Source organism: Crocodylus siamensis, chromosome 11 (assembly GCF_052110815.1).
Source record: "Crocodylus siamensis isolate JL-2025a chromosome 11, ASM5211081v1, whole genome shotgun sequence".
Classification (NCBI taxonomy): domain Eukaryota; kingdom Metazoa; phylum Chordata; order Crocodylia; family Crocodylidae; genus Crocodylus; species Crocodylus siamensis.
Window position 1 is genome coordinate 68,361 of NC_143405.1, and position 21,522 is coordinate 89,882.

Consider the following 21,522-nt stretch of genomic DNA (forward strand, 5'->3'; position numbering starts at 1 on the left):
TGTATTTATGGGATGGGTACAAACTGTTCAGGAAGGACAGGTAGGGGAGAAGAGAAAGAGGAGCTGTGCTTTATGTAAAAGAGCCATATGATTGCTCAGAGCAACAGTATGAAACTGGAGATAGGTCTGTTGAAAGTCTCTAGGTTAAGCTTAGAAGGGAGAGCAACAAGGGTGGGGAGGGGATCTGCTATAGGCCACCAGACATGGAGGAAGTGGTAGACGAGGTTTTCTTCAAACAGCTAGCACAAGTTTCCCGATCACAGGCCCTGGTTCTCAAGGGGGACTTTGATCACCCTGACACCTGCTGGGAAGGCAATGCAGCAGTCTGCAGGCAATCCAGGAAGTTTTGGGGAGTGTTAGTGACAACTTTCTGGTGCAAGTGATGGAGCGGCCAACTAGGGGCTGTGCTCTTCTTGACCTGCTGCTCACAGACAGAGAAGAATTGATGGGGGATGTAGTAGATGGCAACTGGGACAGCAGCAACCATGAGATGATTGAGTTCAGGATCCTGACTGACAAAAGGAAGTAAGGAGAGCACAAGAGTAGGGACCCTGGACTTCAGAAAAGCAGACTTTGACTCCCTCCAGGAACTGATGGACAGGATCCCATGGGAAGCCAATATGAGGGGGAAGGGAGTGCAGGAGAGCTGGCTGTATTTTAAAGAAACCTTACTGAAGGCAAAGGAATGAACCATCCTGATGTACAGCAAGAAGAGCAAATATGGCAGGCAACCAGCTTGGCTTAGCAGAGAACTCTTTGGCAAGCTAAAACACAAAAAGGAAGCTTACAAGTGAAAACTTGAAGACGACTAGGGAGGAGTATAAGAATATTGCTCGGACATGCAGGGATGAAATCAGGAAGACCAAAGTGTAATTGGAGTCACGGCTAACAAGGGACATTAAGGGTAACAAGAAAGATTTCTACAAGCACACGAGCAACAAGAGGAAGGTCAGGGAAAGGATGGGTTGCTTACTGAATGGGAAAGGCTACTTAGTGGCAGATGAGGAAAAGGCTGAAGCACTCAGTGCCTTTATTTACCTCAGGTCTTTACAAGCAACATCAGTCCCCAGATTACTGCACCTGGCAGCACAGTTTGGGGAAGAGGTAAGCAGAGAACAGCAGTGAAAGAACAGATCAGGGACTATTTAGAAAAGCTGGATGTATACAAGTCCATAGGGCTGGATGCAACACACCCAAGGGTGCTGAGGGAGTTGGCTGACGTGATTGCAGAGCTGCTGGCCATTGTCTCTGAAAACTTGTCGCGATCAAGGGAGATCCCAGACAATTAGAAAAGGACAAACATAGTGCCCATCTTTGAGAAAGGGAAGGAGGGTCCAGGGAACTACAGAGCTGTCAGCCTCACCTCAGTCCCTGGAAAAATTATGCACCAGGTCCTCAAGAAATCCATTTCTAAGCACTTGGAAAAGAAAGTGATCAACCAGGAACAGTCAGCATGGATTCACCAAGGACAAGTCATGCCTGACCAACTTGATTGCCTTCTATGACGAGATGACTGCCTTTGTAGATGTGGGGAGAACAATGGACGTTGATGTACCTGGACTTTAGCAAGGCTTTTGATGCTGTCTCCCATAGTATTCTTGCAAGGAAACTGAGGAAGTACAGGTTGGATTAATGGACTGTAAGGTGGACAGAAAGCAGGCTGGATCGTCAGTCTCAACAGGCAGTGATCAATGGCTCATGGTCTAGTTGAAAGCTGGTATCAACTGGAGTGTGCCAGGGTTTGGTCCTGGGGCCTGTCTTGTTCAATATCTTCATTAACGATCTGGAAGATGTGATGGGATTGCACCCTCAGCACGTCTGCAGATGACACACCAAGCTTGGGGGTGGGGAGGGATAAGATTCAGGGAGACCTCAACCATTTGGGGGATTGCGCCAGAAATCTCATGCAATTCAGCACGGACAAATGCAAAGTCCTGCACCTAGGATAAAAGAATCCCATGTACCACTACAGGCTTGGGACCAACCAGCAAAGCAGTTGCTCTGCAGAAAGTGCCCTGGGGGTTACACTGGACATTAAGCTGAAGATGAGCCAACAATGTGCTCATTGCCAAGGCGGCTAACGGCATCTTGCGCTGCATTAGCAGGAGCACTGCCAGCAGATCGATGGAACTGATTCTTCCCCTCTATTCTGCACTGATGAGACCACATCTGGAGTCCTGTATCCAGTTTTGGGCACTACAGAAAGGATGTGGACAAGTCGAAGAGAGTCCAGCAGAGAGCAACAAAAATGATTAGGAGCTGGGGCACATGACTTCTGAGGAGAGGCTGAGGGAACTGAGTTTATTTAATCTGCAGAAGAGAAGACCGAGAGGGGCATTTAATAGCAGCCTTCAACTCCCTGAAGAAGGGTTCCATAGAGGATGGAGCTGGACTGTTATCAGTGGTGGCAGATGACAGAACAAGGTGCAATGGTCTCCAGTAGGAGCAAGGGAAGTTTAGCTTGGATATTAGGAAAAAAACACTCATTAGGAGGCTTTTGAAGCACTGGAACAGGTTACCTAGAGAGGTTGTGGAATCTCCATCCTTCGAGGTTTTTAAGGCCCAGCTCAACAAAGCCCTGGCTGGAATGATCTAGTTGGGGGCGGTGCTTTGAGCAGGGGGTTAGACTAGGTTGCCTCCTGAGGTCCCTTCCAACCCTAATTTTCTATAATTGTATGTGGTATGTCTTCAGATTATAAAGACTTTGAGGCATAGGCCTGATATGGTCTGCCAGTCCACCTTCTATACAACACTGTTCGAGTTTCCTTAATACAATTAAAGTTCATACCATGCACTTCTAAATAATTACAATTGTTTAAGGCTATTTACAAAAGTTTAATTACCTTTTCCTAGGAAATATTTGAAATACCATCTGGTGTGATACTCTGGATTTTCCAAGTGCACATCTGTTCTGCACCATGTACCTGGGGTATAATCTGTATTCTGGAACAAAAACAAAACTGGAAAATTATTAGCCATTAACATCTCAACATCAAAAGGAGGAAAAATAATGCAAGAAAAAACAAACAAAAATTGTTCAAATGCCACAAAGGAGTTTGATCATTTTGCCTATTCTTTATTTGAAAGCATGAGGTTGATTTAGGAATCAATTTTTTATTCAACAAAAATAAACATTTCTTATGACTCGTCTAAAACCAAACATTTTCTCCATTCCTTCAGACTTTTCTCCCTGGCTCTCCCCCTTTGTACAACTGAGGTTTGGATGGCCCCTTAATACTCCACCGACAGTGACAGTAAGTTTGGATGCAGGAGTTATTGCTAACTAGTAGATTTTGAAAACTCTCTTCTAAAAGTTCTGCCTTGGGATTTTTCTCCCTAACACAATCCTCAATGCTTTCTGTCATGGCAACCCATGCTTCTGGGATGAGGGAATCCCACTGTAGCCCTGCTGGCAGTAACAAGGGGTGTATGAGTGGAACATAGGCCCCAGGCAGTGATTTAACTGGGGTGCCACAACAGTATAGCCTGGGATGCAGCCACAGCAGGAACAGCAGCTTGCATGCCATACGACTGATACTTGGTACTCCTTCCCTCCCTGCAGCTCTCATTGACTGGCTGCATAAACCCCCTAAACTTGACCCTCAGCAGAAGTCCAGCGCAAAGTAGTTATTTTGCTTTAAAAATCATACCCTATCAATTTTAAATTAATTTCCCTATGAATTTCCTGTTTTAACAAATCCTCGGGGAATAATCACACTACCTCCAGTACAATCTGAAAATAGATGTCATTTTAGCCACCGTCTCTTGTCATGAGGACCTTCGTTCCATATTCTGCTCCATGATTTTAGACAGAACAACCTACTTGCTGTTTTAAGTACAGGCAGCCCTCGGACTTACGACACAATTGGTTCCTGAAAACCGTGTCTTAAGTCTAAACGTTGCAACTTGGAACCAATTTTGTCATAAGAAACAATGTTATAAATGGGGGATTGCTTCCTGAACCAAGGTCCGATACTCTATTTTCAACAAAAATACCCCAGAATTTTGTACTCGATCAATTATAGATGAGTAATATAGTTACATGAATGTATTTATGTTGTAAACAGCAATCATATTGATTTGGAATGACTCCTTTGAGGTGACTTTGCTGAACTTTTTGAAAGGCTCTTGGTTGGACTTTTTAAAGGGTTCTGGGCTGGAGTCTTCTCAGGAGTCTTGGCTGCAGGTTTTTCTGGAGTCTTGTCTGCTTTCTTAAAGGAAGTGTCCAGGGAAGTTTGGACAGATGTTCTCCAGGGAGATGAGCAACGCAGTGAATTTGTTTGCTGGTGTGGCGTCACATCGGGTCAGGCATTGTAAAGTCAAAACTGACGTCATAAAGTTGAAACAGGGTGTCAATTTATAAACCTTGCGACGGACGTTGTGACTTGAAACGTTGTAAGTTGAGGACCGCCTGTATTTTATGAGGCCTTGTGCCCAGCTGTGCCTGGCCTTGTACACAGAAGGGACCTTATTATTCCCTTTTGCACACCTATGAATAAATAAGCACCAGGGCAAACCTCATACTTCCCTGGAAACCAAGACCACTTGGGCCAAGGCCTCAAGCAAACTGGTGCAGTAACTGGAATGACATTTGCAGAGGAAGCGGGCCTGTCTGACCAATGCTTTTAGGAGTGCCTACTACTACCATGGGTCCTTGCCACAGATTAACTTTACACCATAGCAAAACCCTAAATGTTTCTTTCATCATTCCAATGCATTTTCAACACACAGTTCTTTTACTATTTCATGGCTGCAATACCATTTTGACGCTTTATGTAGAAATATTTAATCTTTTCTCTGATTCTCATGTGCAGCTGTATTATAAGCTATTGATATTTAAGGACCAGCACGGCATGCCAAGACCAAGGTTCTAAGCAAGGAACAGTATCCAAGTTTATCCCAGATTACCTTTCAGTACAGTAATAACATGGTAGTAATTCAGCTGCTTTCCAGTAAGAAAGCATAAGCACTGCACGTTAACATTCAGTAATACTAATACTGGTCACTTTCTTATAAAGAAGCACAAACTACTCTGTGCCAATGAACCTAGAAATGGCCTGAAGTTGCCATGTTGAGAAAGCAACAGAAATGGCCTGAAGTCGCCTGTTGAGAATGCAAGCAATGTGTGTCACTACTGCATAAGAAAACCTGGCAGCAGAGACACTGTCACACTTTCAGCAGGAATTCTAAAGCTTGGCAAGTCATGGTTACTAGGTCAGTGGGTAGATAAGTTTTTATCGTGTTGACAGTGTAAACTATTATGAGCCAATTTTCCATTTCCGCATCATAACGCCTGTTGTAATTGTAATCATTTAATCTCAGGTGTACCTGAATGACATGAAGAATGTTGTAATTCTAAAGTTTAAGAGCTTACAACCGACCAGGGCTAGCCAGAACTGAATTAATATCCAATCCAGCATTCAACTGATGCTTTACAAGGGAAAGTTTCAGAAAGCTAAAAGCAATGGGTTTGGAAAAATCATTTACATTTTTCTGTTTAAATTTACTGGGAGTTTTTTTAAAACATTTACCTATGAAACATTTTTCCATAATTGAGGACACAAAAGGTCACACTGGTTAAAACACCAGCATGAGTTAGTGGGAAGAAAAAGCAGCTATAAAAACAAGTCATATAACAGGGTCAGACTCACCTGGCCCTGTGTGCTGGAGGAATAGCATGTGGGTGGTCTGTATGCCAGATCAGGCCCACAGACCACCCCACAATCCCCACACCAGATCCAATGCATACAGCACCCACTCAGGCTGGTCTGGGATCCACGCTACACACAGCACCAAGCCAGGCAGAATGCGCAGCATCCACCCCAGCCAGTCTAGGATGTGCACTGTACACGGTGCTCTGAAACAGCTGGAGTAGGCACCACATGTGGTGCAGTCCTGAAGCAGCTGGGGTGGGGCATGGGGGCATGCAGCACAGTTCGCAGAAAGGGCACCGCAAGCAGCACAGTCCAGATGGGGCAGGCACTGCATGCAGCACAAATCCCTGATCTACCAAAGCACATGGTGCATGCGAAACGCATCTTGGACCCTGCCCCTGGAGCTGATCCAGAGCATGTCATACATGGATTGACTCAGATCCAGGGGCAGCATCAGAGGCTGGACGATGGAGCTCCACAGGCTGGGATCCAACTCATGGGCCATATCTTTGACACCCCTCTTAGACACTGAAGGACTGAAGGAAGAAAGAGGAAGTAAGTGATCACTGATAATGAATATAAATTAACAGCCAGGAACTGGATAAAATAAGGGAAGAAAAAAAAGTACACAACGAGAAATCTACAGTCAAAGGGAAATGCAACAAAGAGCTTGCTTGTTTGTTTGTTTAAAAGAGGTTTATTGGCCCATTGCCTGACCAACTTGATTGCCTTCATCATATGATGAGGTGACAGGCTCTGTGGATGTGGGGAGAGCAATGGACTTGATATACCTTGACTTTAGCAAAAGGAATCCTTTTGCTTCTAGACCAATAAGGCTATAACCTGGATACCTGACTTTAGCAAGGCTTTTGATACAGTCTCCCATAACATTTGCACAGGCAAGCTGAGGAAGTACGGGTTGAATGAATAGATTATAAAGTAGATAGAAAACTGACTGGATTGTCAGGCTTCAAGGGTAGCAATCAATGGCTTGACGTCTAGCTGGCAGCCAGTACCAAGTGGAATGCCCCATGGATCAGTTTTGGGGCCTGTTTTTTTTCACTATCTTCATCAAGGTCCTGGAGGATGGGATGGAATGCACCTTCATCAAGTTTGTGGATGACACCAAGCTGGGGTGTATAGTAGATACACTGGAGAGTAGAGCTAAAATTCAAAGAGACCTCAACAAATTGGAGGACTGGACCAAACGAAATCTCATGAAGTTCAACAATGACAAGTGCAAAGTCCTGCACTTAGGACAGAGCAATCCAATGCAGTAATACAGGCTGGGGGCTGACTGGATAAGTAGCAGCTCTACAGAAAAGGACCTGGGGGTGACAGTGGACAATAAGCTGAACAGGAGCCAGCAGTGTGCCCTTGTCACCCAGAAAGCTAACAGCATACTAGGCTGCATTAGTAGAAGCGTTGCCAGCTGATCAAGGGAACTGATTCTTCTTTTATTTAGCACTGGTGACACCACATCTGAGTCCCATGTCCAGTTTTTGGGCCCCCTACTACAGAAAGGATGTGGGCAAATTGAAGAGTCCAGCAGAGGGCAATAAAAATGGTTAGGAGCTGGGCACATGACTTCCGAGGAGAGGCTGAGGGAACTGGGTTTACATAGTCTGCAGAAGACAAGACTGAGGGGATTTAATAGCATCCTTCAACTCCCTGCAGGGGGTTGCAAAGAGGATTGAGTTAAACTGTTGTCAGTGTTGGCAGATGACATAACAAGAAGCAATGGGCTCAAGCTGCAACTAGGGAAATTTAGGTTCGATATTAGGACAAACTTTCTCACAAGGAAACAGGTTACCCAGAGAGGCAGAGGAGTCTCTATCCTTGGAGGTTTTAAAGACAGCTAGACAAAGCCTTGGCTGGGATAAATATAGTCGAGGACGGTCCTGCTTTGAGCAGAAGGTTGAACTAGGTTACCTTTTGAGGTCCCTTCCAATCCAAATTTTCTATTATTCTACTAGATGGAAATAGTAACATTTTCAATTAAAATACAGAAAAATCAGAATCATTCATTCATATTTTTGTTCCATATTTGGGGAAAATACCCGATTATGTATCCAGGTTATCAAATGATGGTGAAATGTTTCATTTCCACAGCAAAGCCAGACACTTTCACATCAGCACATCTACATAATCTGCAGAGGTGACAGAGCCCTTTGGACCATTAATGTTGATATTCAATAAGTATGGAAAACTGGGGAAGTTTTAGAAGACCTAGCGTACCTACCATTGGTCCAATAGTTAAAAAGTTAAAATAGTTAAAAAAGATAAATCAGACTGCCTAGGTAGGTGGTCCACAGTGTATTTAATGTCAACCTGATACCAATCCCAGGGAAAAGAATAATGGATTAGGACTCAACAAATTAAAGGAATACTATACAATGAATGTCAATCAAAATGTGTTGAAGTAAAAAAAAATCTTGCTAAAAAAGCTTAGTACTTTTTTCATGAAATTACCGATTTGTTTGATAAAGTGTTGGTGTACCATACCGGATAAGGTATTTTACTTGAAACTGCACAACACTCTGATAAAGAAGCTGAAATAATCTATTACTTCGGAAGTCAGGCACAAGCAAGCAACGTGTATGATCTAATATAAAGTAATGCATCCAGGAAGAAAGAATTCTGACCATACTTACAGGATAGAAAAATGTTATCTGGGGAAGCAGCAATTCTAAAATGGACATAGGGGTCATAGTGCATAATCATATCAAAATAAGTTTCCGATGTGACTGTGGCCAAGAGGGCTACCTTTGTTTTTGGATGCATAAAAAGGATTATCACAGAGAAACGGGCAAGTTATATTAACAGTGTATTTGGCAAAAGTGTGGCCATTACTAGGATGCTGTGTTCAGCCCTGCTGTCTACAGCTGAAGAAGAATTTTGGACAAGATGTAGGAAATAGTCACAAGAATGATTAAAGGATTTTAAAATATGTCATACTATGATTACAGATAATTTGATCACAGTCTATAAGTACCTATCCAGAGAACAGAAATTTGACAGAAGGCTTTTCAATCCAGGAAACAAAGCAGCTAGAAGGATCAGCTAGATACAAACCAGGCTATAGCCACTGGAACAGTTTATCATGGGTTGTAATACATTTGCCATCACAAGGAAATTTTAAATTAAGGTTTAATGTTTTTGTCAAAGATGCACTCTAGGCCAATAAAGAATTAATTTGGAGTTCTCTTGACTGTGCTATATGGGAGTCAGACTACATGGTCATAATGGTCCCTTTCTACTTCAAAAACAATATAGATATGACATGTATTCTGCCCTACGGAGTAAATAAACCAGAATAACCACCAGGAAGGCTACTATGGTTAATTGAGAGAGTCTTAAATATTTTCCTCACTTCATTTTTTTAAGTTAACTGGATCAGTCTGAAGACCATTTGGTTTACTATGAGTGAAATGGTGCAAAATACAGAATCAGTAAGATATTTTAGACATCCCCTAAAGTCGGACTAAGCTACCTTTCTGTAAGATGTGACATTTGCAGGACGCACTATTATTAATGTGATTTAAAGATTGCATTAGTAGTCTTTTGAATGACTTGCATAGATCATCAGGACTTTATTACTTGTGCAACTGCTTAAAACCCGTTTCTTGCCTGCAGACACTAACAAGCCTAATTTCTTCAAAGTCAAATGTATACAGCCTCAATTCCTGTCTCATATGCTTTGAGTATATAGAAGACTTAAAGCCTACTTGTTAATAACATTATAAATCATACAGAGATTGTGACTTTACTACACTTTTTGAATAACTTTTTTTTTTCATCTCTGTGGATTGTTTGATACAGAGAGGCAAGGATTTTTGACGATATCTTTTATTGGACCAATTGTATAGTTACAAGAGATGCTAGACAAAACTGCACAGCTGTCCCAATAAAATATATCACCACGAAAACCTTGCCTCTCATTTTCTGGATGATCACAGCTATATTACTCCATACCTGTCTGATGCAACACGTGCAATTGTATTATAGTGCATTCCCATTCTGTTTTATGTTTCAAAAGAAAGATCCATTATCACACAATGTTGTCAGAGAACTCAACAGAAAACTTGCAGTATTATGAAGCCCCTTTTCCAGGCAGTGCAAGTACATTGCTAAGGACAGGTAATAAGCACTGTTTCTAAATATTTGGGCAGTATTTTTTTTTGCTGGACGGGAAGGGAACTTGTGTAAGTAATAGATCCAATACTTATATAGAAGTGCTCGTATAAAAATGCCCAATAATTTTTCCTTGAAAGTTAAGCAGTTACAAACTTACCACCACATTTCCTTATTTTTATAATTACTTTCATGTGTGTGATGCTTGAACAATGTTCTCCAGATATTTCCACTTTCATTACTTGGTAAAATTAAATGTTCAAACTAATTAAAGAAAAGTTGCTGAAGTCTGTCTTTTGCCAAACAGTAACAGGCATAAAAAGTTATATCCTGACAAAGGCCTTAATTTTCTAACATCTTGTCACCTAAGTGAAGTCCACAGCTTCAAAATTTAGCCATTTATCTTGTCAAAAACATGTTCCACATGCAACAATACTGAACTAACTCAGTTGCTCAAATCAATCAGTCCTTTATTCTGATTCTGGCAGAAGTCAATACCAAATGCTTCAATATACCCCTAACCCACAGCACTACTCTGTTCTGCTAATTTTGTAATGATTGTTGGGGGCTCCTTTCCAGCTGCAAGGTCACCACATTGTGTTCTAAAGCAGGGGTCAGCAAGGTAGGGCCTGCACACCACATCTGGCCCACAAACCCTTTGATTCTGACTCTCAGACGTGAGGCTTTAGCAGAGTTTGGCAGTGGGGGACTTCGGCAGCAGTTTTTCTTCCAATGCCACTGTGGAGAGAAGTCACAGCTCTGGGAGTTCTCATCACACCACCACGGAGAGAGGCAGTGGTGGTGGTGGCCAGGTGCTAGGGCTGACCCTCCTCCAATTCAAGGTGGGTCATTCCAACCTGCAATCTGAAAAGGTTGCCAACTGCCATTTTTAAGTGCTGATTTGCTCTGACCAATACATGTGCACATGAATACTTCTGAGGAAAATACCCTGAAAAAGTCCATCCAGAGCAGCCAGAAAAACATCCGACTATTAAACATACAGCACTTAGCCGATTTACTGAGAGCATTGTTAATATTTGTATCTGTAAAAGGAAAAGACAATAAACAAACAGAGATCTTCTCTTACCTCGTCAGAAGAGCCATTTTCTACCCGGAATCGTCCAGCTCTTTGAATGGCTCCATCAGCATCACTAGATATAAGCTGTAAAAAAGATCTTAAATTACTTGTTCTAGTTTCAAAAGCCCTTGCCTAATCAGAAATTAAAACATGACCAGCCAAGTCTGGCTTTCCCCATTACAGCCAATGGTATGTAACTTCAGTAGAAATCAGGTCAGTTTAGAGCAGCTTCTAACAGGGACTGGGGAAAACCAAACTCCCTCTGAAACACGTTCACTGCAGCTCTAAGATCTCTTACAGGAAAAAGAATTCTTTTTCTTGCCTTATGGAGCTACTGCCCACTAGTAAGAAGCTTTATCTCAAGTACTGACTGGGCTGACATGTGAGCTGCTTATAAAGAGGCCTGAACCATCAGAAATGTTGTTTTGCTAAATGGGTATCAAACAAAAGATACAGTTTTATCCAGCACTAGAAGGATAAATGGCCTGGATTATGGCAACACGCAAACTACAGCAGGAAGAAAAGGACAAGGCATTTGCAGTAGGCCCAGCTCAACTTTGATTCAAAATAAAGTAACCGCAATATGTGATAACATTTAAAGCCACATAAGCAATGGGCTTCCCGCCCCGTGAGCAGGACCCCAAGTAGGTATGCTCTGAGAGGAAAGCCAGGGAAGGAGAGTTAAGTGCTCTTCTTGTGGACAAGGTCCCCTGCTGCCAGGTCTACGGAAAGTGTGTTGGATTTTTAAACCAGGACTATCCAACTTCTAAAGGACCAAAGGCCACATGCCCCACATGCTGCAACAATGGGCCCCCTGCTGCACTGTGTGCAGACACACCCGACCCTTAACTCCCTCACTGCTGGCTCCCCCGCAGCCTGGACAGTGCTGCTCGGGCACAAAGCGAAAGCCAGAGGAGGCAGGCTGCTGCTGTAGCCAAAGCAATGGGAGCAGCAACGGCTAAGTGGAAGCTGGGGCTGCATGTTAAACCCCCAAGGGCTGTCAGTCAGACAGTCCTGTTCTTAGCAGTGCAGTATGCCCTCATTCCTTTGCATAGCCATGATACTACAGACTGGTGGGGCCAACAGCCAGCACAGCTTTTTTCCCTCATCAGGCCCCACTGGACTCAGCAGCAGGCTTTTAAAACGTAAGGATTACCTGTACCTGGACCAGTTTATTTTCTCTGGCAGTGCTAAATACCCCTTAAAATCTGAACAGAAAATCCATTTTGTCAGACCGTGAATATAGCCTACAAATTTCCAAGCACAACCCGTAAACACAGACAGCCCCAGTTCCAGCAGCTTCTGCCTCTCCCAAGGCCATTCCTCAGTCCATGTTGTCAAAAAGCCACATCAGCACTTTCTGATGGAGTCCTTCCTCGTTCCTATCAGCAGCAACTCCCCAGGCTTCCCACCTGGGAAACATCTGTTCTGCCAGGCACTAGTCATGGTCAAGCCCCTCAATACTCTCCTTGGTCCAATAGTTTCTGCTATCTAGCGGAATAAGTTTTAGTTCAAAGTGCCCTTTAAGTTAGCAGGTAGGCCCCTTTATGACTACTGTCTCTCAAATCCTTTCCAGCTCCCTAGTCTAGGGGCATTTTTACAATTGCTCTGGGAAGGGCCGGGGTGGGTGGGGGGTGGAAAAGAGCACTTTAATTAGTGAGTCATGCTAATTAAATGTGCCCGAGCGTCACACGTATCAGCATCCCCCCACGCTGAAAAATGGTGGCAGGGCACTTTGAACTAAAACCCATTGAACAAGCTTTAGTTCAATGCTCCCCACTGCCATTTTTCAGCACAAGGATGCTGATACACAAGATGCCAGAGTCTGCTGACGCGTGTTTATTTCTGTGAATGAACTGAGTCTGCTCCGATGCACTGGATTTCCAGCACATCAGAGCCAGCTCCCTGCACGTGTATAGGAACTCCTTAACGAATACTTTGTGTCAGTATTTCACCAGTCCAAGGGTGTTAGTCTGCTTGAAAGGATACAAGATGATTGAGGTGGGGGTGATCACCCTCCCATAGTTGGCAAAGATCTTGTGGGAAAACATCTAGAGGCTGGGTATCTACAAGTCAGCAGGACTGGATGAACTACACCCAAGAGTGCTGAAACAATTGGCCAACTTCATTGTATGACCTATGGCAAAGCTATTTGAGGATTCATGGCACTTGGGAGAGATCCCAGAAGACTGGAAGAAGGCCAATGCAGTGTCTATCTTCAAGACAGGGAGAAAGAACCACCCAGGAAATTACAGACCAATCAGTTTGACCTCTTTCCCTGGAAAAATCCTGGAAAAAGTTATCAATGTATCCATTATTGATAAGCTAACTGAAGGCAGTATTCTAAATGGCAGCCAACATGGCTTTGTTGTGGGCAGGTCATGCCTGACCAACTTCATTTCCTTCTATGATCAGGGACCGGGACTTCCCCACCTTGATGCAAGACGGACTCGAAGGGAACGCCTCCAGACCTCAGGTTGGGGAGGACCGGGTTAGAGAGCTTCTGGAGGGGCTGGACGTCTTTAAGTCAGCGGGTCCAGATGCTCTCCACCCCAGGGCGTTGAGGGAGCTAGCAAGGGTTATTGCAGGGCCCTTGGCACGGCTTTACAAGTGCTCGTGGTGCTCGGGCCAGGTGCCAGATGATTGGAAGATAGCCAACATGGTCCCCATCTTTAAAAAAGGGAGGAGGGAGGACCCGGGTAACTATAGGCCCATCAGTCTTACCTCAATCCTAGGGAAACTCTTTGAGAAGATCATCAAGGAGCACATCTGTGATGGGCCAGCTTCAGGGATGATGCTCAAGGGCAACCAGCACGGTTTCATTAGGGGCAGGTCATGTCAGACCAATCTGATTGCCTTTTATGATCAGGTCACAAAAGCACTGGATGCAGGTGTCACCGTGGACATAGACTTTCTGGACTTTAGCAAGGCCTTTGACACCATCTCCTACCCCATCCTCATTAAAAAACTAGGCGACTGTGGCATTGATGCCTACACAGTCAGACAGATTGCAGATTGGCTGAAGGCTCATATTCAGAGGGTGGTGATGGATCCGTCATATTTGACCTGGGGGGGAAGTGGGCAGTGGAGTCCCCCAGGGCTCAGTCCTTGGGCACACGCTGTTCAATTTCTTTATCAGCGATCTGGACAACAGGGTGAAAAGCAACCCGTTTAAATTTGCTGATGATACCAAAATTTGGGGTGAGGTGAGCACGCCAGTAGGGAGGGAAAGACTGCAGGAAGACCTGGACAGGTTGCAGGGGTGGGCTAACAAAAACAGGATGCGTTTCAACACTGACAAGTGCAGGGTGCTGCACCTGGGCCATAGTAACCAGCAGCACACTTATAAGATGGGAAACTCCCTTCTTGAAAGCACAGAGGCAGAAATGGATTTTGGAGTCATTATTGACTCCAAAATGAACATGCGCCGACAAGGTGAGGTCACGGTTGGCAGGGCTAACCGGACCTTGTTGTGCACCCACAGGTGCATCTCTAGCAGGGCCAAGGAGGTGATCCTCTCCTCTATGCGGTACTGGTCAGGCCACAGCTGGAGTAATGCGTCCAGTTCTGTGCGCCCCACTTCAGGAGGGATGTGGACAACATGGAGAGGGTCCAGAGAAGGGCCGCTAGCATGATCTGGGGACAACAGGGCAGACCCTACAATGAGAGACTGCGGGACCTGAACCTGTTCAGCTTCCACAAGAGAAGGCTGAGGGGGGACCTGGTGCATGTCCATAAACTCACTAGGGGGGACCAAAAGGGTTTGGGAGAGACCTTGTTTCCCCGAGTACCCCCCCCCCACACACACACATAACAAGGAATAACAGCCACAAGTTGTTGGAGAAGAGGTTTAGATTAGACATCCACAAGAACTACTTCACGGTCAGGGCGGCTAGGATCTGGAACCAACTTCCAAGGGAAGTGGTGCTGGCTCCTACCATGGGGCTCCTACGTGGCTGGAGTCATTTGAGCCCAGTTTTTCTCCTGCCCAGGCAGGGGGTCAGACTTGAAGATCTACAAAGTCCCTTCTGACCCTACTTCTATGATTCTATGAACTTGCCACCTGGATAAGGGAAATGAGGCTGATGTCATATATTTGGATTTCAAAAAGGCCTTTGACTTAGTCTCCCACAATGTTCTCATGGTAAAATTGGGAAAATGTGGCCTTGACTACTTTATAGTCCAATGGCTAGGTAACTGGCTCTGAGATAGGACCTAGAGAATATTAATAGGCGGAACCGAGTCAACATGGCGGAAGGTGACCAGTGGCACCCCACACTACTTGGACCAGTGCTTTTCAACCTGTTCATCGACAATTTGTATTTGGGTGTTAAAAGCGACTGTCAAAGTTTGCAGACAACACAAAATTATGGAGAAGCACAATCATGCTTGAGGACAGGCTGTGGGGACAGGCTTGAAAGGTGGGCAGATCAACACCTGACAATGTTTAACACAGAGAAATGTAAAGTGCTCCATCTGGGGAGAAATAATCCACAACAGACTTACAGGCTCAGTGGTGCTACACTTGCCAGCACCACAACTAAAAGAGACCTAGGGGTCGTAATAGACCACAGAATAAACATGAGGCACCAATGTGATGCTGTAGCTGGCAGAGCAAACAAAACACTGGCATGCATCTACCAGTGCATCTCAAGCAAGACCACGGATGTCATCCTCCCACTCTAGTCAGCCGTGGTGAAACCACAGATGGAGTGCCGCATCCAGGTCTAGGCGCCGCACTTCAGGAAGGATGTGGAGAAGCTTGAAAGAGTCCAAAGGAGGGCCACGCACATGATTAGAGGTCTGGAGAGCAGGTCATACAAGGAGAGACTGAAAGACAAGGAACTGTTCAGCCTGGATAAAAGAAGACTTAGAGGGGACTTGGTGGCTGCCTATACGTATAAAGAGTGGGGGGGCATCTGTTCACCAAGGTACCCCAGGGGAAGCCAAGAACCAATGGCCACAAACTACTTGAAGATCACTTCAGATTGGACATAAGGAGAAACTTGTTTACAATATGAGTGCCTAGTAGGGATGTGCGAGACAGCCCCTATTTGATTCGGATTCAGCCTGAATAAGGGACAGTGATTCAAGTCGTTGATTCAGACCACTGCCCCCATTTAATGCGGCCGAATCCAAATCTGAAGATTTGGAGAATCAGCAATTTGGACATAGACACAGCTTTAAATGTTTTACATACCTTGAGGTATCAGGCATGGCTTGTGAACACTGCAATACTGGGGTGGATGGAGCATGCCACAGGAGTGCAGGGGGGGCCCTCCATGCGCTTGGCAGCAAACCCAGTCCACTTCCGGGGTGGCTGGAGAAAATGTGGGGAAGGGGGGAAGGGCACCCCCTGCCCAAATTAAATTTGAAGATTTGGCCACCAAATTGGGCCAAATCTCCGCCAAATCAGGGACTAAAGTTTCGCATAGCCCTAGTGCCTAGTGTCTGGAACAGACTCCTACCCCCCACTCCCCAGAGGTGGTACAATCACCTACCCTGGAGATCTTTAAAAAACATCTTGATGTGCACCTATTCACACCAAGGTTCTCTCCCAAAGAATGCAAGTCTTTAGGACCTTCTAACTTGGCATTGCTGCAGTCTATACACTCTGCTGTAGGTAACATTGTCTTGATCATGCAGTACTATAGTCCTACAACCGGGGAGAAAATTTGTTCTCCCTCTTCTTTGGGGCATCCTTTTGGATATCTGAAAACTGCCATCACGTACCCCACTTAATCACCTTTTCTGCAAGCCTAACAGGCCTATTTGTCAACCTTTCCTGGCATGACTTGCCTACCAACTTCTTTTCTGTTTCTGTCATTCTTTCGGAGCCTGTCTACCTTTGCCACATCCTTCTAAAAGTGCAGAGTCCAGAACAACCCACAATACTCTAAATGATACATAACCAGCATTGGACAGAGTGGCACTATCACATCCCATGTCTTTCGTCAAATATTCCTTTTGATGAAACACAAAATTGCATTTTCTTCAGCAACTGCAGAAAACTGCTGATTTATGTTGAGCCTGTGATCCACCAAAACCCTAAAATCCTTCTCAGAAATGCTGCCTTCCAGCCAGGTAGCTCCCATCCTGTATTTGTGTTTCTGATTATTCTTCCTTGGGTACAGCACTTCACATCTGTCTGCACTGACAAAAGTGAATACTTTTATAATGGATTCCACAAACTCCCAGTTTCTATGGCAGAAAGTCTCTCCCTTACCTGTTGAAGACTTCCTAAAAATACAAATGATAAGATGAATGGTCCCTGTCATTCTTCTGTATGGTCAGCAATGGCTACCTCTATGCCATGGCTCCAGCATACCACAGCTAAGACTTTCTCAATTTATGTCCTGCCTACCACTTCAAATGTCTTTCAAATGCAGTGGTGATGCGTAGGGGGTGCACAGGGGTGCCTGTGCACCCCTTGAGAGTGCTGGTGCACCCCCTGATCAGCTGTGCTCACCGCTTAGGTGTTGGGCAGGGGGGAGGGCCAGTCCTCCCATCAGTGCTGGCAGGGGTATAGCCCCCTCCCCCCCCCCGCCTCCCCTCCCAGTGCCACCATCACCATCCACCTCCAGCACAGCCCCAGCCCAGACCCCTGCCGGGAAAAGGCCAGTGACACCCTTGGCCCCAGTGGCAGCCCACCCTCACCCCACATGCAGATCTGGGGACACATTCCTCCATGCCCCCCAAGGTGCATGCAGCAGCGGGAGCCCCCCCGGCACACACATTTCCCGAAAGAACCACTTGCAGCTCCATTCTGTGCTGCACCCTGGCTGTGCAGCACCTGCCCTGCCCCAGCCCCACTCTGTCCCTCACCATGGGGGCCTTGATCTGCACCCCCCCACTTCCCTCACAACAGACTTACCAGCTAGACCCAGCTACTCTCCATACTGCCAGGCTGTGATCCTGGCTACCAGCATGCTGCAGCTGCATATATACACGGGGAATTTATCAGCCACATTATCAGCCACATCAGTCAAAAAAGCTGATTGCCAATACTGTCAATTTCCCTTATATTGATGCCGATACAATATGGGACCCACATGTCAGTGCACCTCAACGATAAAAGATATTACGCTACGAAATACTTGCCTCTCACAAGATTGGACTGATAGACAAAAATGACAAATCAAAAGTTTAAAATAAAGCAGCTAAACTCACTTTGCATTTTTCATATATAAATTGCTGTTTCCCTTGCTATAGTTGATATCGTCTCACATACAGTAAGAAATGAGGATTAGTAATTAGTGGTGCAACTGCTATTGCAGGGTAAATAAAAAAATGTGAACTGAATTAACCTTTAACTAAACATGGGCTAAGTTCAAACATGGCACCCAGAAGCAATACATTCTGCGGCATGATATGCACCAGAGTTTACTGCTTCGAATTAACTGCACATGTAGACGTGCCCAGGTTGAAAATAACTGACTGACCATCCTGATCATACAGTCTGCAATGACAGCATACAACACTACTGATTCCAACCATTCTATTAACCTTCACAGCACTAACAACAGCTTTAGAGCAGGGGTTGGCAATATTTTCTAGCGTGGGGCCAGAATGACGCAGCGTGGAGCAGCAGCAGGCTACCACTTCTCCCAGCCACTGCTGTGACTTCTCCCTACTGCCCAGCTTCAGCGCAGCACAGGGACAGCTACCCCCCAGCCTGAAGCCCCAGGCACTCGGCAGTGGTGCAGCACATTGGCAGAACCTCCTCCCACTGAAGCCATAGCTCTGTGGGTCAGATATAGCCTGCAGGCTGTAGGCTGCTGGTTACCAGTTTAAAGTTTTTGGTTCTGCAGCATCTTTTCTTCACATCACCTTATCACCCCTGCCAAGAGCTCCATGAAACTGGTAATAAAGAATTTATATATATCACCTTCATTAGCCTTAAAACACCGTTGTCTCACTAAACAATCTCTCTCCATACCCCATCACACCCACCTACTCAACTCAGACAGGCATGGATGACTTATTCCTGGTTAACTATCCTCTGTTTCAAGAGAACCAAAGTGGATGGCATTGTGACCTAAATCCTATTCCACTTTTATTCATGTCAGTGGGCCACAGAACCCAAACTGTGTGCATCTCCATGTGTGGCAACAAAAGATTACCCAAAGTCCCCAAGTACACATGTTCCTCCTAGAAGTGAAATGGAGGAGGAGAGTGGCCCTCCTACCTTGTAGCCAATGGCACTACCATTGGGTCACTTGCCCAGGGAACTGAAAAATCAGTTTTTCTCCATATCCTTCACCCAGAAAGAATGGGTGTTGTACCTACATCTCCTACTTCCCAGAAAAGAGCTATATAATCACCAGGACCCCCCTAGCTCTCCTCCTAAAGTTGTTCCCTTGGGCAGTTAGAAGGGGAGGAGATGAGTAAGCCAGAAATAACTTGACTCAGGAAGATGGATGTTCCCTTAGAAGGGCAGAGGCCCTGGGTTCTGGGATCTGCCTCCCAAAACTTTTCTGTACCTCGCATATCAGTTAGATCAGCATTTCCCAAACCTTATGAGTTTATGATCTGTTGTGGTTAAAGTCAGTCACTCTCACAGCCTATTACTAAAGCTGCCACTTCCCTAATCACAGATTCCTCTCACCAGCAGGAATCAACAGCAATTGGCAGCAAGGGGAAGCAACTGAGGAAGGGAGGCATCACCAATTACAAAATGCCAGTACTACAGGCTTCCTAAGGCCAACGTGATTAGAAGAGCTGCTGCCAAGAATGAAATCATTTAAATTCCAAGCAATGAAAATGGCAGGTGGCTATGTATGAAATCATAGGTTATTTAATCCACACCATACTGCTGCGTGTGTCCTGTTGCACTGCATGGCAGCTCCATAAAAGAACCCACATGCAGTTGCACTATCAGTTGAAGCACCCGTAAGTCAGCTATATGCACCAGGAGATGCACCACCTTCCCACAGTGGTACACTGATCGTACAACATCATCCTGGAGGAGGTGGGGAAATCAGCAAGAGCAAAGAAAAGCAACTAGGTCACATGCAGTACTTTTTTTCTAGAATCTGTTTTGACTTTAGCATGGTACTAGTAATATGACACAATCAGTCAATTAAACACATTCAGAGCACCAATTAGATTAGTAGTTTGAAAGAAGACTTTTCCTATTACCTACAGACAGCAAGAGCATACCAAGACACACTGGATCAGAGAAATAATGCTGGTAATTTTTGCTTATAGAGAACAGAGGAGGGAAAAGAGCAGGACAGAAAAGAAAAATAATAATAAAAAAGAAAGTTGTAGGAACCCCTTTCCACAGATCTGAACAACTGTAAAAGCAGAAATCTCACACATTCATTCCATTATCCCAATTATCTAGCTACCACCAGGGCTTTGCCTGGATAATCCTGATTACACATTCCTGATAAACTGTTAACATAAACAGCATGTATCTGCATATGAAATAGCAGCAACAAGTCACTAGATAAATGTGTCAATCCTGCCTCACCTTCCCTGTTATAAGATGTGTGCTGGGAATATTTAAATTTATTTCCTCCCACTCTTCAGAAAATTAGGTAATGCAAGAGTCCTGTTCACAAACTGTGCTATATATATTAAGCTTCAGCCATTTCTTGGTTAACAATAAAATGTTTTTAAAAATTGTTTTAAAAAAAGTCAAAGATATAATGCATAAACTTGAAATTCATCTAGAGTAAAGCACAATTAGGTATAAAAGACTAATTGCATAATGGTGCGTGCGAAGAAAGGACATATATTTATCATGAAGAAAACTGAAGACCTTTCCACTAGGTTTCTCAATGCACCTGAAAGCAGGGCTTAGTTTTTCTCTGCTGCAGCCGCAAAGTAAAACAGCAAAAGTTAAGATTTTTAAATTCAGACAAACTGAAAACTACCTTTTAATTGTAAGGCTGTATTTTCATTCCTGCAGCACAGAAGATACTTTTGTCAATCCTGCCTTAAACTATATCCTAAATTTTCTACCTTGGAATGAAAAGTCAGCATCACACTTACTCAAAAGACACGAAAATAAAGTGAGGGGTGAACGGCACAGCAACGGTTCCAATTAGAAAGTGCTTAAGCTGTTTCCTTTTGCATAACCATAGTTCTGTGAAGACTTGCAAATGCATAGCAGCCCCATCCAAAGCCTAACCTGATTTCAACAGCTGTGCAGTGGTATCGTGGTAAGACTACTAACAGTCAGGATTGATAAAAGCAAAATCACGAAGAGCAATTCCTTTTAACTGTAATATGCTCCAAATGACCAGAAACATGTTAAAAGTCATTGTTAAAAAAAGAACGGATTTCTCATGCATCAGTAACTGAAAAACCACCCCCAAAAAACAAAACAGTATGGTCAGCACAGATTTCACTTGCTGTCCTGAGCCACTTTTGAGTTACAAGACAGGAAAAATGATACCTAAAAAACCTGAAATATCTTATCTATAATTTTAAATGAGAAAACTCTAAATGTTTAAAATGCTGTTTTAAAAGGAATCCTCTGAAGGCAGCACTTCAACAAAGAAAATGCCAACTCAACCTTACTGTACAATTAATGGGGGAAAAAGTTGCCTGCATTCAGATAAGGTTGCTCATACTGGTAATTGTTTTTTTAAACCAAGAAGAGTCATTATTTCTCACTTCATTAGTAGCCTGAACAGATGACAA

At 44.4% G+C, this 21,522-nt stretch overlaps 2 protein-coding genes across 10 annotated transcripts in view; one reads left to right on the forward strand and one right to left on the reverse strand.

Annotated features, from left to right (window-relative positions):
- Positions 1-21,522, reverse strand: part of GARNL3 (GTPase activating Rap/RanGAP domain like 3) — a 126,472-nt gene that overhangs the window by 57,692 nt on the left and 47,258 nt on the right. For all 4 annotated transcript variants that reach the window (XM_090022482.1, XM_090022480.1, XM_090022483.1 and 1 more), the window contains 2 exons: positions 10,876-10,950; positions 2,844-2,943 (listed from right to left, as the gene is read on the reverse strand). In XM_090022482.1, the coding sequence (XP_089878608.1) occupies positions 2,844-2,943; positions 10,876-10,950 (175 nt within the window). The remainder of the gene's footprint in view (positions 1-2,843; positions 2,944-10,875; positions 10,951-21,522) is intronic.
- Positions 1-21,522, forward strand: part of LOC149855210 (uncharacterized) — a 53,042-nt gene that overhangs the window by 23,186 nt on the left and 8,334 nt on the right. The window contains exon 2 of one of the 6 annotated variants that reach the window (XR_016438542.1): positions 3,181-3,254. The exons of the other annotated variants lie outside the window; for them this stretch is intronic. The gene's annotated coding sequence lies outside the window, so the exon portion shown is untranslated. The remainder of the gene's footprint in view (positions 1-3,180; positions 3,255-21,522) is intronic. 6 annotated transcript variants of the gene reach the window in all.